The sequence below is a fragment of the Pongo pygmaeus genome, chromosome 15, assembly GCF_028885625.2.
Source record: "Pongo pygmaeus isolate AG05252 chromosome 15, NHGRI_mPonPyg2-v2.0_pri, whole genome shotgun sequence".
Classification (NCBI taxonomy): Eukaryota; Metazoa; Chordata; class Mammalia; order Primates; family Hominidae; genus Pongo; species Pongo pygmaeus.
In genome coordinates this window covers 98,818,439-98,837,413 of record NC_072388.2, presented here as the reverse complement: position 1 = coordinate 98,837,413, position 18,975 = coordinate 98,818,439, and the positions used below count along the sequence as shown (strand labels likewise).

The window sequence follows — 18,975 nt, the reverse complement described above, 5'->3', positions numbered from 1 at the left end:
TGGGAGCTGCATGCCAGCCTTTCCATTATTCATGCCACCCTTTGGTTGCCAGCAGGGATTGGGCCCAGAGGCCCCAGCTTTGCCAGGAAAGATAAGGCACCAACGTCTGACTTTTCTTCTGAGCTCCATCCCATTTCCCAAAAGAACACAAAGGCCTGTTGTTCCTGCCCTGTGCAGGATGCTGGGCCTCCTTCTCATGAAAAGAAGATAAACCATTAGCGGGATTACAGCTGGTTAGGTTTACAGCTTTTCCTCGTGGCCACCTGTCCCCTCCTGTAATGCTGCATGGACACGAGAGGCAGGTGCCTGCTGTCTCCGGATCATGGGGCGGGGGAGGCAACAGTTCCTCTGAGCCCCTTTCTCAGGCCAAGCTTCACAGGCATGACATAGAGAAGTTTCTACAGCACTTCGTGGGCTCCATAGTCCTCATCCCATGTTATAGGTGAGGAAACTGAGGCTTGGCGAGGCTGAGAGACGTGCTGAGATAACGCAGCTGGTAGAGGGCTTTGCCAGTGCTCTCTGCCCTGTGCCGGGGTGCCAAGCTGACTCATTTGTCCTCAAAACAAAACTCGGAAGAAGTGAGTTCATGCATGCAAACCCTGCCCGCCCACGCCTCTATCTCCAGCTGTACAGTTGAGTCAAACAGAAGTTGAAAGCAGAGAACCAAAATTCAAGACCACCAAAGTGGGTCCTGGGAGGTCCGTCTGTAACCTTCTCCTCCCACACAGGGAGCCAGGCAGGCTGGTCTGGGAGTCACGGCCCCACCCAGAGGTCTGATGGAGCCCTCTGCACCCCCAGAGGATTCCCACAGCTTCAAACGCCATGCATGCCACCGTGGGGGGAGGCAGGGGGCAGGGGAGGTGGCATACCAGGCTGGGAGATGGGGCCCCCCTCCTTGCCCTGGCAGACTCCGCCAAGCTGGTGATGTCACCGCCTGAGACAGGATTAAGGTGATGTCACAAGAAGCAGCTTAGTGCTGGGACAGATAAACATCTTCAGAAGGCTGGCACTCCAGGGATGCCAGGGGTCCAACAAAGGCCGGCAACGTCTGTGTCCTCGCAACCCAGTGTGGAGCCACTTTAGAGAGATCAGCAACTGCAGCTTTCCCCATTTCACAGATCAGGAAACCGAGTCCCAGAGAGGGGAAGGATTTATCCAGGAGCTGCCAGTGATGCAGCAGCAGAGCCAATGAGGGTCTTAGACACAGACCTGGGGTGGGGGGCCCTTGTTGGAAAGCCCTCTGGCTTTGCCACCTGGCAGCCCAGCAGTGGAGCCTCTGCCTCCATGGAGTAGCTGTGTGATAATCCACTCTGAGCCTCCATCTCCTGGTCCGTACACTAGGGATGATAATACCACCTAGCTGATGCGGTTGTGGGGAAGAGAAAACAGGATGGTTTTTGGAAGGAGCCTTGCAGACAGCAGTTTTCCCTAAGCACTTTCTAAAGGAAGAATGACAACAAGCAGCAACAGAGAAATAGCAAGACCCCCACTGAGCACCTACTATGTGCCAGGGCTGGGGTAGAGATGACTCAGACACCAGCCCTGCCCTCAGACGTTCACTGTCTATCGGGCAGACACAGACACGGACCTCATGAGCGATGGAGGCTACTAGGCTCCTTAGTGGCTGTCACCGCACAGAGGAGGCCCCTCCCTGCCAGGGAGGGAGTGGAGGGAGTGAAGGAGGGCTTTGCTGGGGACCACAAGTTGTTCCAGGAAGGGAGATAGGTGCTGACAGGCACCAGGTGAGAGACACTGCGGAGTGTGTGGAGAATCCACCTGCCTGGGCTGTGGAGGTGAGGGCGGGTCCTGGGCAGGGAGGCCAGAGGGGCCCACAGGGATCCGCTTGACCCCCCAGGGAGGGCCAGCATTACTAGGCCAAGGGGCTCAGACTTAACTGCAATGAAGACTTCCCCCTGAAGTGTCCTGTTAGCTGAAGTGCCAACCACGGCCACTGGGTGGAGATGAAATGCCCCTTGGAAAGCAGGTGCGGGGGCGGTGGGGGGCGGTGGGGGGCGGGGGGGCGGCAGGGGGGCGGGGGGTGGGTGGGGGGGCCAGGGCTGCGGCTGCTTCTCTGGGGGATGAGGCATCAACCTCAGGTGTCTTTGCAAGACCCTTCCACATGTGTCCTGCCCGCTGTGCCGGCTTCGCTGCTTCCCTCTTACGGCCATCCTGAGGGAAACTGAGGCTGGACCAGGTGCAGTCACTTGCCCATAGATGCCAGGGCGGGGAATAAAAGCCAGGGCTGCCTCAAGTCAAAGGCCTTGTTCTTTCATTGCACGCCCTGCCTTCCAGCTTCCTGGGATAGTTCTTTCCTGATTCATACAGTGTAGGGTTTGTTTCCTTATTCAGGTTTCATCATTAAAAAACAAAAACCTGCGGTTTAAAACTGTGTATTTTTTAATGTGTATTTTCTAAAGGAAACCAGGCCCCCTGTGCTTCCTCCCGACTGACCCTGTTTTCTCAGAGCCATAAATCACTTCCTTAAAGGGAGCTGGGAAGCCACACAGGAAGACCATTGGCCCCTGAAAGCTGTGGTTCACCAGTTACCAAGGGTCAGGGTCTGGAGGCCCCACGGCAGCAGCTGAGTCCTAAGCCCCAAGGCAGGCACTGCTTCCTTGGGACAGCACCCTCTCCCCAGGGGGCACCTCAGCAGGCAGCTGGCTCATTGGGCCCAGCCTTCCTGCCCCCAGGGGACCAGGACACTTTCTGCTGGCCTGGAGGTGCTGGGGTGTAGGGGCAGTTCGGGGGAGATTCCTTAGCTGCCAAGAAGGAGCAATATTTGGGACATGCTTCCACTTCCACTAAACAGTTGTTGTTTATCTGAAATTCAAATTTAGCTGGACGTCGTGCATTCCGCCCAACAACCCTGGCGTTGGTGATGAGTGTGTCTGAGAGTGTGTTTATGTGTGTGGGACTATGGGTGTGTGTCATCATTTCCAGACCTTACCGTGGGGGAATCTAGGGACAAGGACTTGGAATTTCGAGTGTCTTCCTGGGTACATAAGAAGGGAAATGCCTCTCTGGGGGCTATGCTGCTGGTGCTGTCTCGAGGCAAAGAACTGGGAGCTCTCAGCCTGTTTGAACCAAGAAAGCCAGCTGATGGCATATGAAACATCAGCGCCGCGTGGTGGGGCGATTAACAGTGTCTCTGGAGTAACGGCATCTGGGGGGCTGTGATGGATGCCTCCAGCATGTGCTGGCAAAAGGGCCTTGGGTTTGCCTCCTCTTATCTTCTGACGCTCAGACTCGCTGGGAATGAACATTCCCACCTGCTGCCACGTGCCCGCAAAACGGATGTGAGGTCCTGTCACTCCTCTGCCCAAAACCCCCCCCGGCTCCCTTCTCACCCAGGGTCAATGCCGACATCCTTTTCAGACCGCAGAAAGACCCCTGCGGGTCTTCCCAACCTCTCCTGTCTAAGCTCGTCTTCCGCCCCGGTTCTGGGGTTCACTCTGCCCAAACTGACCTCGCTGCTCTTCCTTGAAAAGACCAGACACTCTCAACTCAGGGCCTTTGCACCAGCTGCCTCTTCTGCCAGGAACACCCTTTTCTCAGAAGCTCCGTGGCCCAGTCTTTCACGTCCCTGAGGTCCTTCTTGAGTATCCAGGCCTCTCTCCATAGCCCTGTTCTGACTCCCCGTCCCTGATTCACGATACCCCATCCTCAGCACCCTCCTCACCATCACACACACTATGCGCTTTGTATTTATCTTGTCCATTTTCTGCATGACACCTCCCCTGCTCTAAGAGTCTGCCCCCAAGGACAGGAACCATACTGCCATCTTTGTCTGCAGCTGATCAGTAAATGTTTGTCGAATGGCTGATTGACTATTCAGCAGCTGCTGCTGCCTCTGCTTCTGTGCTGGGTCACCCAGGATCCTCCATGCAGTGGCCCCTTGTTACCTCCCACTTGTGCCTCAAGACCTGACTCAGGGCTACTCCTCCAGGAAGCCTGCCCTGCCCACCCCCTGTGGTTCTCAGGTCACAGTACATGGCACACGGGGCTCTCATTGTCCGTCTGCTTGTCCATCTGCTGTGAGCTCCTGGAGGCAGGTGAGGGGCAGACTGTCCTCTGTACCCCAGGACCCAGCAGTGGCCTGGCTAGCAGTAGGTGCTTGGGATGTGATTGGTGGCTAAGGGAATGATTGCTTGGGTCATTTCTTTTAATTTTCTTTTTTAAGAAAAGAGCCTATTACTACACCGGAAGGTCTTTAAAAACATTTGCTCCAGCCAGTTCATTTCACAGATGGGGAAACCGAGGCCTGGAGGTGGAAGGCGAGGGAGCTAACGCCTGTAGAGCATTGTCTCTGAGCCAGGCTCTGGCTTCTGAGCAGGGTGACCTCTCCTGCAGGCCACCCCAGCCTTCCATGGATGCTTCCTTCAAAGGCAGAAGTCGAAGCCCTGAACTGAGGGGCGATTGGGTTAGACTTGGGGTGGTGGAGGTGACTATGAACAAAATCAAGCTGGACTCCACCTGGAACCCATCCTGCCTTCCTCTCTCCTTCACAGCTTTCTCCTGAGTGCCTGTCTCAGGAAGCCACATCCATGGAATAGAAGCTCTGCTTTTTAGGGGACTCGACCTAAAATGAAAGCCCTCCCTGATCTCCTCACTGTGCCCTTGAATGCGGGTGACAGTTCACGTCTAGCAAGCACTCTGTAAGGTGTCATCAGCTTCATTTTGCACACAAGGATACAAAGGCCCAGAGAGGTCATCTGACTTGTAAAGATCACACAGCACTTGGTGGCGAGCTTGAATGCCAAAGCAATCTGTCTGATTCCTCAGTCATGCTCCCCTCCCTGACTTTCTACTGTGGCCCCAGCTGGGTGAGGACATAGCAGCAGGGCCCAGAAACAGCCTGGGACCCCTACCTGCCCCCGTGTGCTGCCAGCACCTCTCCCTGGAGCCTGGAGTCCTCATCACATCTGACCTGCTTTTCCCAGACTGCAGACTCAACTGAACATCCAGGGGCCACCAGGGGAGCCCCTTCACTCTTCTCCCACCGAATTCCAGCATCGAACGTGAATTGTTCCCTCCGGGGCAACCTAGTGAGCCTGCTGTTAGAGGTGGATTTGTTTTCCACCTGTGACAGGCCGGTGGTATTGCCTCACCTGCCGCCTGGCTCCAGGCTCAGGTGACGGCCACACAATCGGCCTGACCATCGGCGCTTCCGCCAGAAGCTCCCTGCTAAGGGGCAGAAAGAGCCAACCTCGCGGGAGGACACTCCTGGCTGACTTCCAGAGCTCTCCACTGACAGACACAAGCTTGGCAAAGCCGGTCACAGCAAGTCCAAGGAGCACGATGTCACCCCATCGGGGAGCAGCCAAGGGGCAGAGGCCCAATAACTCCCCACGAGAAAAATTAGAAGCCCATGTGATGGGCTGAGCCTGTCTGCACTGAACGCGTGCCATCTGCATTTCGCTGGGGTTGTGTAGACATGTCGGGGTCACTCGGCCTGCCGCAGAACAGCAGAGCATCAGAGCTCGAGCAGAAATCACCCAGGGCTGGGTTGGTAGGTCAGCACCCTCACTAATGATGTTTATCCCTTTCTACATGGGTTTGGGGCTCACAGAAACCTTCAGGCTTCCAGCTTTCTCCATGTCCCTCCCTCATACCAGCTTTCAGAGGAGGGACCCTAACCCCAGCCTGCAGCTTCAAGCAGCAAATGTCCCAGGACCCTGACATTATCTCACTGAGCCTTCATCACAGTCTGTGAGGCAGGTGCCGTCATTGCCCCCATTTTACAGATATGAAAACTGAGACTTAAGGTGGCAAAGCCAAGAGGTGATGCCCAATAAGCACGTGAAAAAATGCTCAGCACCATTCGCCACTAGGGAAATGCAAATCAAAACCTCAGTGAGATACCACTTCACACCACTAGGATGGCTGTGGGTGAGAAGACAGTAACAGGTGCCGGTGAAGATGTGAGGAGTCGGAGCCAGCATGCCCCGCAGGTGGGAAGGGAAAATGGCGCAGCCACCGCTGGAAACAGCCTGGCGGTTCCTCAAAATGCTCAACATAGAGTCACCGTATGATCTGGCAATCCCGCTTCCTGGTGTGCACCCAGGGGAAATGAAAACAGATGTTCACACAGAAACCGGTACATGAGTGTTCATAGCAGCGTTACTCATCATGGCCAAAATGTGGAAATAACCCAAATGCCCATCCACTGGTGAACAGACGAGTGAAACATGGCATATCCATATGATGGGGTATTAATCAGCAATAGGAAGGAATGAAGATGGATACAGGCTCCAGCATGAATGAACCCGAAAATGTTTCCTAAGCGAGAGAATCCAGGCACAAAAGGCCACGTGTTACAGGATTCCACTCATATGAAAAATGCAGAATAGGCAAATCTATAGAAACAAAGTGGATGAGTGTTTGCCAAGGGCTGTGGGGAGGAAGCTAGAAGGAGTTGCTACTAATGGGTATTGGATTTTTCCGTGGACGATGAAAGTGTTCTAAATTTGATTGTGGTGATGGTTGTACAACTCTGAATATACTAACAACCACTGGATGTATACTTTTAAATGTGTGATTTATTTATTTTTATTTTTAGTTTCCTTTTTTTTTTTTTTTGAGACAGGGTCTCGCTCCGTTGCCCAGGCTGGAGTGCAGTGGAGCAATCATGACTCACTACAGCCTTGAACTTGTTGCACAGGCTGGTCTTGAACTCCTGGACTCAAGGGATCCTCCTGCCTTGGCCTCCCAAAGTGCTGGGATTGCAGGTGTGAGTCACTGCGCTGGGCCTAAATGTGTGAATTATATCATACATCTCAACAAAGGTGTTACTGAGAGAAAATAAAATAAAATAAAATAAAAAAATGATAACAAAGCCAGGATTGGAACCCAGGACACTTTCTACAAAGCTGCAGCCTTGAGCGTCGCTAGCCTTTCCCTTTTCCTCCCAGAAACCGGGGAGGAACATGAGCACCACTCACCCCACAGATTCCCGCAGCCTCGGGGCAAGCTCCGGATCCCAGGCCCCACATGCTCTGAGAGGGCAGGCCTGGGGCTGCGGGCAGGGGCTGTCCGGGAGCAGCAAAGCCATCCCTGTGATAGGCTCTTAGCTAGGGTCACCCGACAGACCCTGCAGGGCCCCGGGAATCCTGGCTGCAGCCACACCTCCTGCCCGGGCATCCCGGGTGAATTCCGCCTTGGCAGTGAGTGGGGCTCCTCCCAGGCACCCAGGCATGCATGATCTCATGGATGTCACAGCTGTCGGCCCTAAGGGAACCTCTTTAGGGCACCTCATCCCTGGTTTTGCGGTCATTGCCAAGTCTTTACCATCTCTCAACAAGCTCAGTGTTTCAAGATGGAAAGAAAAGGAAGAAAGTCCAGGAGGCGGTGGCTTTCCAAGTGTCTAAGGCGAGATGAGGCCCCTTCCCGTGCATTGCTGACCCTGCAGCGGGACCCCTGGGGCAGCACCAAGTCCCCGTGTGGCCAGGGGTGGGCTTGGTGGCTTCCACTCAGGCCTCCCAGTGACTGGCAGGTGTCCTTACTCCGAGCCCCTGCAGAGAGTAGATAAGAAGCGGGCCCAAGCCTGACCCTGAAGCTCACCCTGCTCGCCCTGTGAATTCCTAAGGCGCAGCCCAGCCCTGGTGCGGTGCAGACCTGGGTTTGGTGAATGAGACATGAACAGACCCAAAAAGAATATTCCTTGGGTCTCTGACAGCCCCTCACCCATAGGACATCCACCCTTCTCCACTGTCTACCCAACAGGCCACCACCCAACTGGGCAACCGAGGTGGCCCCAAACCCACTTTAGCATAGAGTTTCTCCTGCCCCCTCAGACCCCTGCCCCCCATCAGGCCAGACAGCTGCCATTCCCCAAATGTGCCCGTACATCTGGAGCCCATCTGTGCCACCCCGGGCCCGCCTTTCTCCTGGGCTAGAGGCTGGTCCCTTGGTCCAGGCCTGGAAGAAAGCGCAGTGCCCTCTTCGCCATTTCTATACATTTTCAGGGGAGTTCGGAGCTCATGATTTTTTTTCCAGAGGTGGTGGCTGTTTTTCTTTTCTTCCTTTTTTTTATTTTTATTTTTGAGACGGGGTCTAGCTCTGTCACCAAGGCTGGAGTGCAGTGGCGCGATCTCGGCTCACTACAAGCTCCGCCTCCCGGGTTCATGCCATTCTCCTGCCTCAGCCTCCCGAGTAGCTGGGACTACAGGCGCCTGGGTGGTGGTTGTTTTTCTACCTCCTTAATCATGCTTATCCCGGGTATCTGGCCTTGTGGGATGGGGCACAGTGCCTGATAGAGCTGAGACAAGCACAGGATAGCAAACAGGAGTGCGGAGGAGCTGCCCAGGGCAGGGCGCGGCAGACACTCAACAAACCAGAGCACCTGGCCACTTGGGCTTCTCTCCCCAGGAAGAACTGGGAGCCCTGGGTGGGAGGAGCCCTGCTCGAGGGGTGGGGACACAGGACAAGGCTCTATGCCAGCCTCAGCCAGCCTTCTTGGGCACGAAGTTGACAGAAGCATCCACCAGCAGCAGAACGGGGATGGTGTGAGGCCCTGGGCTGCGTGGAGGGGGCCCAGGGCGTAGGGTGCGACTGAGCCAGCTCTGGCCATGGGGTAGAGCCGGGGCACCAGGCTTTGGCTGTTGTCCCCGGGTGAGCAGGAAACCACTCCAGAGAGATGCTGGGGCTTAGGCGGCACCTCCTGAGTCCTCGGCTTCTGCTACAAGGAAGACTCCTGTTTCTCTTCATGCTGCACACCTGCCCCCACCCCATCCTATGGAAACCTCCCCAGAGGCAAAGGGTTTGCCTGAAGCTAGTGTTTCCGCTACATAGCTGGGCTCAGGGCCAAGCCTCCATCCAGGCTCCAAACGTAGGCGCTCCCTGAGACCTCTCCCTCCTCCCGAAAAGTTCAGAGGGGATTGCTGGGCTTGGGTCCTGATAAAGGTCCTTCCCCCAAGCCCATCCCCGCACCCAGCTCCCTTCTTTGGGAAGGAGTGCCACTTTTCTGACCCTCCTGAGGTGGGTGACCCCAGGTTGGGGACAGCGCACTGTCTCAGTCCCATCTGTCTCAGTTACTCACTGTGTGACCTCGGGCAAGCCAATCAATTTCTCTAAATCTCCATTTGCTCATGTGTAAAATGGAACGATAACGTTGACTACATAGGTTAAAAGGGGCGTCATGTGGAACTGAGTGTGTGAAAGGGCCTAGGGGAAGGGGAGCCGCCATTTTTCAGTGCCTACTGTATACATTCTTGTTTAGTCCACCGATAACCTCAGTCTATTAACCCTAAGGACAAGGACAACAGAGTGGGCTGGAGAGGCAAATCCCACAAGGGGAGACCCAGGGCTGGCTGAATTCCCTGCTCTAGCCTCGCACCACAGTGCCCGGCGGTACACCGTGCACACAGCACGGGCTCAGTAAGCGTCCACAGAGTCAGAGGTTAACTCAGACTATGAGCGAGAAGCGGCAGGAAGGATGTTTTCTGCTCCAGCACCAGCACTTGACATGTTTTTCCACCCAAAATAAATGAGGCAGGATTCCTAAAAGATGTGTTTAAACTTGGTAGAGCGTTCTCTAAACAGTTTGGCCTCGAGGTTGGACCACAGAGCTGAATACTGCAGGAATGTCTGACCCCCCAAACGGAGCTCAGCAGTCTCAGGCCCAATTCTGGTTTTATTTCTAGCAATCCAAGTCGATTCACTGACTCTTATGACAGGGTTCGTAGGCAACATCTAGTCTTTGCAAACATTATTTTTAAACCAGATCTTATCTCATACAAAGCAATGTGTGATGTGTGTGGCCACAGCCCTCTGTTATATGGTAAAGTTTTATTTAAATGTGTTTCATAGTGTGTGCGTGTGTGTGTGCTATATGTGTATGTACACGCCCACCATTAAAAGTCACTTGGGGCTGGATGATGGCTCATGCCTGTAATCTCAGCACTTTGGGAGGCCGAGGCAGGCGGATAATTTGAGGTCAGAAGTTTGAAACCAGCCTGGGCAACATGGTGAAACCTCGTCTCTACTAAAAATACAAAAATTAGCCAGGTGTGGTGGTGCATGCCTGTAGTCCCAGCTACTTGGGAGGCTGAGGCAGGAGAATCGCTTGAACCCGGGAGGCAGAGGTTGCAGTGAGCCAAGATGTGTCACTGCACTCAAGCCTGGGAGACAGAGCAAGAGTCTGTCTCAAAAAAAAAAAAAAAAGTCAACTGGGAGAACCAGTTACTAAACTGATGACACAGCTTCTCTTTGATGGTGTCATAGAATCAAAGAGAGAGTGCATATCTGTATTAGAGTGAAGAAAACACGCTCTTCTCATCATTTCCCCCAATATTATTCAAAAATCATTTCCTGCTAAACTCCTATCTCAGTTTTTGGATCTGTGGATTACACTGAATAAATGGATTCCACAGCCTACTCATTCCCACACCCTCTTTTGTACCTCAGCAAATAAAAAGTCAAAAGATATTTCTGGCTAAGGTTTTTCTTGGTTATGCTTTTCCTCACTGGAGGTGATGACCGAATCATTCAGAAATTTATTTTCGTGCTTTAAAATGCAAATGCAAGTCCGTGGGAGGGAGCGATGTTTTGAAAAATCTTGCCCCTTGCGTTATGATTTGCATATTGGAAATCACATGATTTACATTTTGGATGCCTGTTGACCACAGCTCACACAATGTGCTCTATTTCATAATTAAAATGGATTGCTTGAAAAACAAACAAAGAAACAGACGGTCAATTAGGGGGGAAAAAACTCAATGAAAGGGGTGCAGACATTACTGCTGTTCCTAATGGAGGGACACACCCTGTCCTCTGGCCATTTGGTGTGGCCATGTGGCTTCCTGTAGCCAGTGCAACTTTGGCTGTGGCAAGGTGGGTTACTTCCCGGTGGGTGCATTTAACTGGTGCTGTGTCACCATCTCTCTCTTGGCTGGCTGCAGTTTTGACCGGGAAAACATGGGTCTTTATGGAAGCATCACGCTGGGTCACTGTGTAGGGACCCGCCGTGGGAGTGGGGAGAGGGTCATCAGACCTGCAGTGGCCTTTGTATAAGGTAGAAGTGTACCTTTGTGGCATTGAGCCACTGAGATTTGTTTATTCTGGAGCATCCCGATCCCATTCTGACTTATGTAAAAAAAGAGTAAGCAACAAAATAAAAACCAAAGAGGCTGTTTTGATGAAGGCAAAATTTTGAAATCAAAGTGCAAAAATTGGAAATTTGAAATGGGTGTCTACGGGCGACCTTTTACCTACCTCAGCAACCGGTTTCTATATTTTATTTTGACTGTGTGAATTTCAAGAAAAAAACAGTGAAATGGTTGCAAATGCTAAATGCAAAAGCTGTTAGCATTTGCAACCATTAGCTGTTTTTCATTTTTAAAATTTTGTTTTAAAAACGTGATAAATAAAAAATAAAATCTATCTTGCTATCTCAAGAATGCTCCCTTAGAATTGACCCAATACTTTCAAAGGACAGAAGTGGATAGCTTTCCTTTCCAAGTTGCCTTTCTAACCTGCGTCTCTTGTCATGGATGAAAAAGCCTGCGAGGGTACATCCGACACTGGCGTGGGGCCCCTAGTCACGTGAATGTATTCATTTGCTGCCTGGAGGTTCATGTGCCAAGTGAGTGCAGGGCTGAGAAGGTACCTGGGCCCTGCCTGATGTCAGGACTTGGGATGCGTGTGCAGAGCCATGTGCTGGCCCATGGATGGGTAACAGATAAGCAGGTGGTTGCTAACAAATCAGCATCTCTCAGGCCACACACGGAAGGGGGCCTGTCCTGGATCGCACAGTACTGAAGGATCCAGCCGCACTTGGACATGCCTATAACATCCCACAGCTCGTAACTTCTGTGAGAAGGGCAGTGGTCTGGGGTGGTGCCACTCAAAGCTACTACCCAAGAAGGGTAGCAGGGCATGGGTGCTCCAAGGGTTCAGGGTCCCCAGGGGCTGCAGAACTCAGGGAAGGGTCCCTGGAGGAGGCAGGCCTCCACTGAGCCTGGACGATGGGACAAGTAGGAGACACCTCAGCAAAAGTGCTGGAGGGGCTCGACCTGTGCCTGGGAATCCAGCCTGAGCCCCAGCTCACCACGCCCTCGCTGGGTGACTGAGCCAGTCTCTCTTTCTCTTGGGCCTCAGAGATCCCATGGGTTGGGAGTGTGGTGTGAACCTCAATGTAGGGGTGCCATGAGGGGCACTGAAGGGGGACTCCCCAACTGCGGATTCCTCCTGCGTGTCCCCACCCCGTGCCCAGCCTCTCGTGAGAGGTTGCTGGATGCTACTGAGGTTGAGTCCTTCTTGGTGTCAGTATCACAGGTGCCCGGCACACTTGCGGTGCTGTTCAAAGGTTCATGCCTGGAGATCACCCACACTTCCCTTGCGCCCCACAGTTCATAAGGAGTTAAAAGGAGTCATCCTGTCCAATACCCATGACACCCCTGAGGTTATGGTGTCACCTCTACTTTACAGATGAGACCGCCAAGGCTCGGAGAGGAGAGGGGCCTGCCCGTGTCCAGGGCCAGGGCACACGGGGCTGGGATCTTACCCAGCCCTCCATGCACTCCACAAGTTTTACAGTTGAGCCCTGAAACACTGCCAGGTCACCCCACGGAGCCCTGAAGGTGACAGTATGTCCTTTGGGCCCTCCTAACAGGGGCGGCAGTATCAAGCTCAGCCTCCCCTGCACCTTCCCAGCACCCCAGCCCCAGCAGTTGCCAGATCTCCCTGTGTCCCCCTCCGGGTCCCTCCTCTTCTGTGTGGACCTCACCCTCTCTCCCCAGGACCATCTCACCAGCCTCCTCCTTGGCCTCTGGGCCTCCAGATCCTCCTTCCAATTCCTCCACCCACCGCACTGAAGCAAGCCATGTACCCTCCATCCCCGGCTCCAGAGCCTTCACAGGCTCCCTATCCCCAAGGGATGAACTGGCCAGTAACCATAAACCCAGTGAAAACCCAGGCCACTTGCTGCCTCCAGCCTTGGCAACCACTGACGTCACATAAAACCGCCTCTTGCTCCTCTCCTCAGGGACTCATGCCCTGCCACCACCCTATGTGCAGGCACCCAGAAGGCACAGGGTATGGAGTCCGGCTTGGACCCTCAGAGAGACCCAGGCAGGCCTAGCCCTTCACAGGGGCTGAGGCGGGGGGTACTTGATGTCAGAACTTGGGACATGTGTCCAGAGCCGTGTGCTGGCCTGTGGATGGCTAATACATAACCTCTCTGAGGTCACACACAAAGGAGGCCTGCCCTGGGTCACTCAGCACCAAAGGCTCCCACTGCACCTGGACAGGCCTGTAGCATCCAACAGCTCGGGACTCCTACGAGCAGGGCAGGGGGCCACGTTGGTACCATTCACCAGGTCATCTCAGAGGTGTTCCCATATCCCAGGGCCACTCCAGGCATCTCATGCCCTTTCCAGCACTTGCCTGCCCTGAAATCCAGGGAAGGGACACCATGCCAGGCGCCCCCACCTCCTCAGAGAGCAGTGCAACCTCCTTGGGGACTGGGATGGCATAAATTGGGGGGGCGAGGCCTTCTAGGAGACACTGAGGTGAGAGGTGGGGGTGGCCAGGACAGGAAGAGAAGGTGGACGCTGCCCTGGTTCCTGGTGAGGGGCCGACTGTGAGGTCTGGGGGGGCAAAAAGCTGGGGCACTGTCTGGGTTCTGGGATGCCAGGGGGAATTGAGTGAGCAGTTGGGTGGCCCCAATAATGTTTGCAGGCCCTATCCTTTGAAAACCATCCTTGACTTCAGGCAGAGAGAGGTACTTGGAGAGCCAAGTACTTGGGGGCCTTTGGGGGACGCCAGGGATCTGTCAGTTCACCCAGCTGAATGTCTTGATGAGAATCAGAAGCTGCAGGGCATTGAGGGAGGTGATAAAGACAGGGGAACAACTTCCCAGCACACGCACATACAAAAGGCAGCAGCAAGGGCAGCCACGTCTCACCACACGAACAGGGTGCCTGTGGCTCAGAGCAGGGCAGTGGGACTGGCAGAAGGTTACACAGGAGGAGAGACACGGTCACTCTGCTGGCTGAGCACTTCTGCAGGTTAGAAGTCTGTCCTTACCATACCCTCTGCAGCAGGGCAAATGCCCATCTGTCACAGAGGCTCACAGAAGTTCAGTGACTCACCCAAGGCCACAGAGCTAGGGAGTGGTAGAGCTGGGATTTGAACCCTGGTCTCTGATGGATCCGCATTCATTGCTCTGCTGAAAACAGAACAGCCTGCTCTTCGGTGCTTAGGATTGTAAAGTTGCTTTGCTGGAAACTTTCCCAAGCATGGGGGCAGCTTACAGCACAGAGACCTGGATTCTCTTCCTGCAGATTCTGGCCAGGACGGGAGATGGGTAAATCACAAGGTCAAAGGCAGGAAAAGACAATCAACAGACCCAGGATGTGCAGAGCCGGCATCTTCTGAGGCCCCATCTATGCCAGGCAGGTGCCAAGCACTTACAGATCCTATTTCCAGACCCAGTGAGAGAACTGACGAATCCCCCATTTTAAAGATGAAGAAACTGAGGCTTAGTCAGGTGATGCGGCCCTGCCCCTAAGAGACAGAGCCAAGCCTAGAATGCAGGCAACTGTAAAGGAAGCGCCTTTGCTGGCCGGGGTGTGTGGGCCAGTAGTTGATGCAGGCGAGTTCCTGCTATAAATACGGTGCTGACTCCCGGGTAACCTTAGCTCCGGCTCACCCACCCAGGCACAGGGCCATAAATCCAGGGGCCGGCCACCTCCTGCTGCGCTCCTGCTCTGCAGAATTTTCCTGACACCCTAACAAGGTACTACGTTTTTCTCTACAGGTTGCAAGCTATTGGAGGCAATGTTGAGCTAGCCAACCCTGAAATGAGAGCTGCTTCTTCAGGTGCGAGCCAAAAAGCCCCACAAAATAGCCAGCCTCGCCCTCCTTGGGTGTGCAGGTGGGACTCCCAGGAAGAGGGGCCTAACCTGGGTTCTGTGCTAATAGGGTCTGAGGAACTGGGTTCGAATCCCTGCTCTGCCATTGACCAGCTGGGTGACCTCGAATGTGCCTCTCTGAGCTTCAGTGTTCTTAGTTACACGGTGGAGCTGATAGCCCCCACCTCCACGTAATAAACAGAACAGTGTGTCCAGGACACAGCAGGTCCTCTGCTCCCCTCATCTCCCTCTCTAGGTTGCTTATTTATTGGTGAAATAATAACAGCTATAACCACTAACAATAAGCCTGGCGTTATTTTAGGTGTGTTACATGCTGTTAGCCATTTAATCCTTAGTACACGTTGAGGAGTTAATGTCATAGTATTGTCCCCACTTAATGGACGAGGAAACTGAGGCACAGTGCCCTTGAATAGTTTGCTCTAGGTCACACCAGTCACGAGTGGAGAGCTGAGAATGTTCCCACTGCCGACACAGGCTTGGGGATCGGTTACTGAAAACAGGTGAAAATATTTCAGAACAGTGTCCTTGGAGCAACCATTGGTTGCTGCCAGGCAGGAATCCTAGAAAGGCCTGAACTTCACACTGTATGCTCCAGAAGGCCCCCTTCCTTGGCCCCCTTCTACTCATAAGTAAATATACCCTCCTGCAACAAGATGCCACCTTTACTCCTTCCAGCCAGGTTCAACCTCAAACCCACATATTAGAGACAAAAGACTGTCACATGGCATTCTATAGATGGGAAAACCAAGCCCAGAGCCTGCCCAGGGCCACCTGCCCACCAGGGCAGACAGAGCCAGCCTGGAATCCAGGCCCCACCTCCCAGCCCAACTGGGCTGACCCTCTCCTAAACGGGGAAGGGACGGTGAGGCCCACGTCACCTCCCAGCCTCCAGGCTGTGCACACACATGCATGCTCAGTGCCCATTCCTTTGCCCTGACGGGCTAAATACTGTCTTGGCCTTCCTGAAATACGCTTCTCCATGCGGGTGGCTTTACAAGCTGCTAAAACCAGGGCCATGTCCCTGGTGGAGGGGGAGAGCTATTCCGGGTTAGCGTCAGGTGTAGGGCAGGGCCAGCCAGAAAGAGCTGTCTGCTGGCTCCCGGGGCTCCCTCAGCCCCGGCGGGCAATTCCTGGCAGCCAGGACAACTGGCACCCAGTGGAAGAGGGTGAGGTCAGGCCCCTTCTGTCAATGTACCCCTCCCCAACACACACACACACACACATTCTCTGTCTCTCACACACACACTCTCACACTCTCACTCGCTCTGTTCCAAATCCTACCCAGCCAGGCCAAGGCGCTGGGACTATTCATCAGTAACAGGGTATCTGCAGGGTGCTGTCACCCACGATCGGCCCCACACCTCCCAGGAGACCCTGATGAGTCCCGAGAGCCTCTGAGGTGGGGTTTTACGGAGAAGGAATCCACGTGCCAGCGACAATCGGTGGCTTATGAAGGAGGCCCTGCTGGAGGAGGCCAGACCTGGCTGCCTGGGCTGCCTGGGATGCCCACCTGCTGCCAGCACAAGGGCCCTGAGTGCTCAGTGCACCCCAGGCACCCGCAGGCGCTTTCACACAATATCATAAATTTAATTTTCACAGCTACCGGGGGGTTAGGACCACAGTCTCCATTTTTACCTGGGGACACGGAGGCTCAGAGAAGTTAAGCTACCTGCCCAAGACCACCCAGCCTGGAGGTGAAATAACTGGAATTTGAACCTGGACAGCCTGACTCCAGGGTGCCCCTGGACTTGGCCGTCCTCAGCCCCCATTCCGCCAAGGCTGGCTCTGTAACTGGCAGGAGCCGGGGGCAGCCAGCCAGGCACATAGGTGGCCAGTCCCCACCACAGCCTCTTGCCTCAGGCAGAGCAAAGGGCAGTGGGCAGACCCCAGAATCTGATCGCCCTTCTGCCTGCCTGTGTCACTGGCCATTTTCAACCTAGAGGATATGAGGGCACACAGAGGGCCTGCCTGGTGCTGCCGGATCAGGGACTCAGAAAGCCCAGAGGTCTCAGACTTGAGGAATCAGACGGAAGCTGTGTGCTCTCCCCCGCCGTTAAATGTTCACACACACTCATCTGCATGCGGTTCCAGTGGCCCACGGCATCCTGAGCCCAACCATGGGTCCCGTTGCAGCCCCTGCCCCTCTGTCCTGGGTCAGCTCTGGCCCCGGCTGCCAGCCCCCGGGAGAGCTTGAACCAGGCATAGCTTCCTGCACTGGCTACACTGGGCAGTCAAGGGGTGCGGCGGAACCTAGCTTTGAAAGTCAAACTCCCCACTTCCAGCGGCACAGGCCCCCCAGGCGTCAGGCAAGGAGGAAGGGGGTCCAGCTCACAGCTGCCTGCAGCCTGCGGGGGCCCCAGTGCCCTCGGCGACTGGCGGCCTTGGCTCTGCAACCGGAGCCACGGTGGGTAAATATAGCGCTGCCACTCACCGGCTGAGGGGCCCTCGCCGTCCGACATGGTGTGGAAGATGGGCGGCCGGCTGGCCACCAGCCTGCAGGGTCACTCAGAGTCTCAGCGGCTGTCACCCACCCAGCAGGGCTTGGGGCTCCTCCGTGTCCAGCCCCAGGCAGTGTCCCGCCCCGGCCGGCCTGGCCACCCCCCCATGCTGGGCTGGGCAGATAAGAACGTGCTCAGTGCCAGCAGCCTGTGCGATTGGTGGATAAATCTGGGCACTGCCCTCCCCCGCCCAAGGCCTCTCTGGGGCAGCCCCAGGAGGTTGCTTGAGAAGCCACTGCACCCCTAGGTGCTTGGTCAGTCCCCAAGACTCTAGCTCCCGGGGACTTGGGAATGCCTGTACACTCTTTCCTTGGGAACGGTTCCACCCAGCCAGCAAGGGACATTTACGGACATTTAGGGAAGGAGAATAACAAGTGATGCCACCACTGAGTACATGCCCGGGACCAGGAGCTATGTGAAGTGTGGCCACCCCTGTCATTTCACTGCTCTCCAGAGCTGCTGCGACCATCATGTCCATGTCACAGAGAGGTTAAGGGACCCACCCAAGGCCACCGGGTCAGTACGGGGTGTGAGCAGGATCTGGAGCCAGGCTGTCTGTCTCCAAGACTGCAGGAAGGCTGTCCCTTGCCTTTGATTGTTTGGCCAAAAGCAGCCAGCCCTTGGGGCATCTACTGTGTGCTGAGCGTGCCACGTGTTGGGGGTCGACAGGGGATGGAGACGGGATCCCCGGGGGCAGTCATGTGGTCCTGGCACAGTGTGGGTGCTCAGGAAAAACTGGTTGAAAGAATGAGCTCCAGCAAGCTCTTAGTATGCTCTTGTTGTGTACCTGGCTTAGAGCCAATCCAGCCCCTCCCCTGGTCCCCACAAAGTGCAGGGCAGGACCAGCCAAGGGCTGGAGATCCCAGAGGCATCACCCCAGGGTTGGGCTTTGCTGGGCCCCCCAGGCTCTAGGTCTACCTAGTTCTGTATGCAGAGACCAGAGGGAATGAAATGGCTTAAAGAGAAGGGAGAGAAACTCAATCCGAGAGATCCAGGAGGGCTTCCTGGAAGAACAGGCATTTGAGTTATCTTTAAGTGAAAATAAAGTTAGTTCTTTTTTTTTTTTTTTTTGCCACAGGGTCACTCTGGGGTGCAGTGGTACGATCACAGCTCACGGCAGCCTCAACCTCCTGGGCTCAGGTGATTCTCCTGCCTCAGTCTCCCTAGCTGAGACCACAGGTCTGTGCCACCATACTTAGCTAACTATTTTTTGTGGTGGGGTGGGGGGGTGGGTCTCATCATGTTGCTCTGGGTGGTCTCGAACTCCGAGCTCAAGCAATCCTTGTGCTTTGGCCTCCCAGAGTGCTGGGATTACAGGCATGAGCCACTGTGCTCAGCCCAGAAAGTTTTTTTTTTTTTTTAGATGGAGTCTTGCTGTTGCCCAGGCTGGAGTACAGTGGCACCATCTCGGCTCACTGCAACCTCTGCCTCCCAGGTTCAAGCAATTCTCCTGCCTCAGCCTCCTGAGTAGCTGGGATTACAGGCACCTGCCACCATGCCTGGCTAATTTTTGTATTTTTAGTAGAGACAAGGTTTCACCACCTTTGGCCAAACTGATCTCAAACTCCTGACCTCAAGTGATCCCAAAGTGCCTCGGTCTCCCA

The 18,975-nt window shown here is 54.6% G+C and overlaps 1 protein-coding gene across 1 annotated transcript in view; it reads right to left on the bottom strand.

The window, feature by feature from the left end:
* The window catches only part of EML1 (EMAP like 1), a 206,038-nt gene extending 188,618 nt beyond the window's left edge, over nt 1-17,420 (bottom strand). The window contains exon 1 of the mRNA XM_054448798.2: nt 17,305-17,420. Within this exon, the coding sequence (XP_054304773.1) occupies nt 17,305-17,332 (28 nt within the window). The 5' untranslated portion in view covers nt 17,333-17,420. The remainder of the gene's footprint in view (nt 1-17,304) is intronic.
* Nucleotides 17,421-18,975: the final 1,555 nt, after the last annotated feature.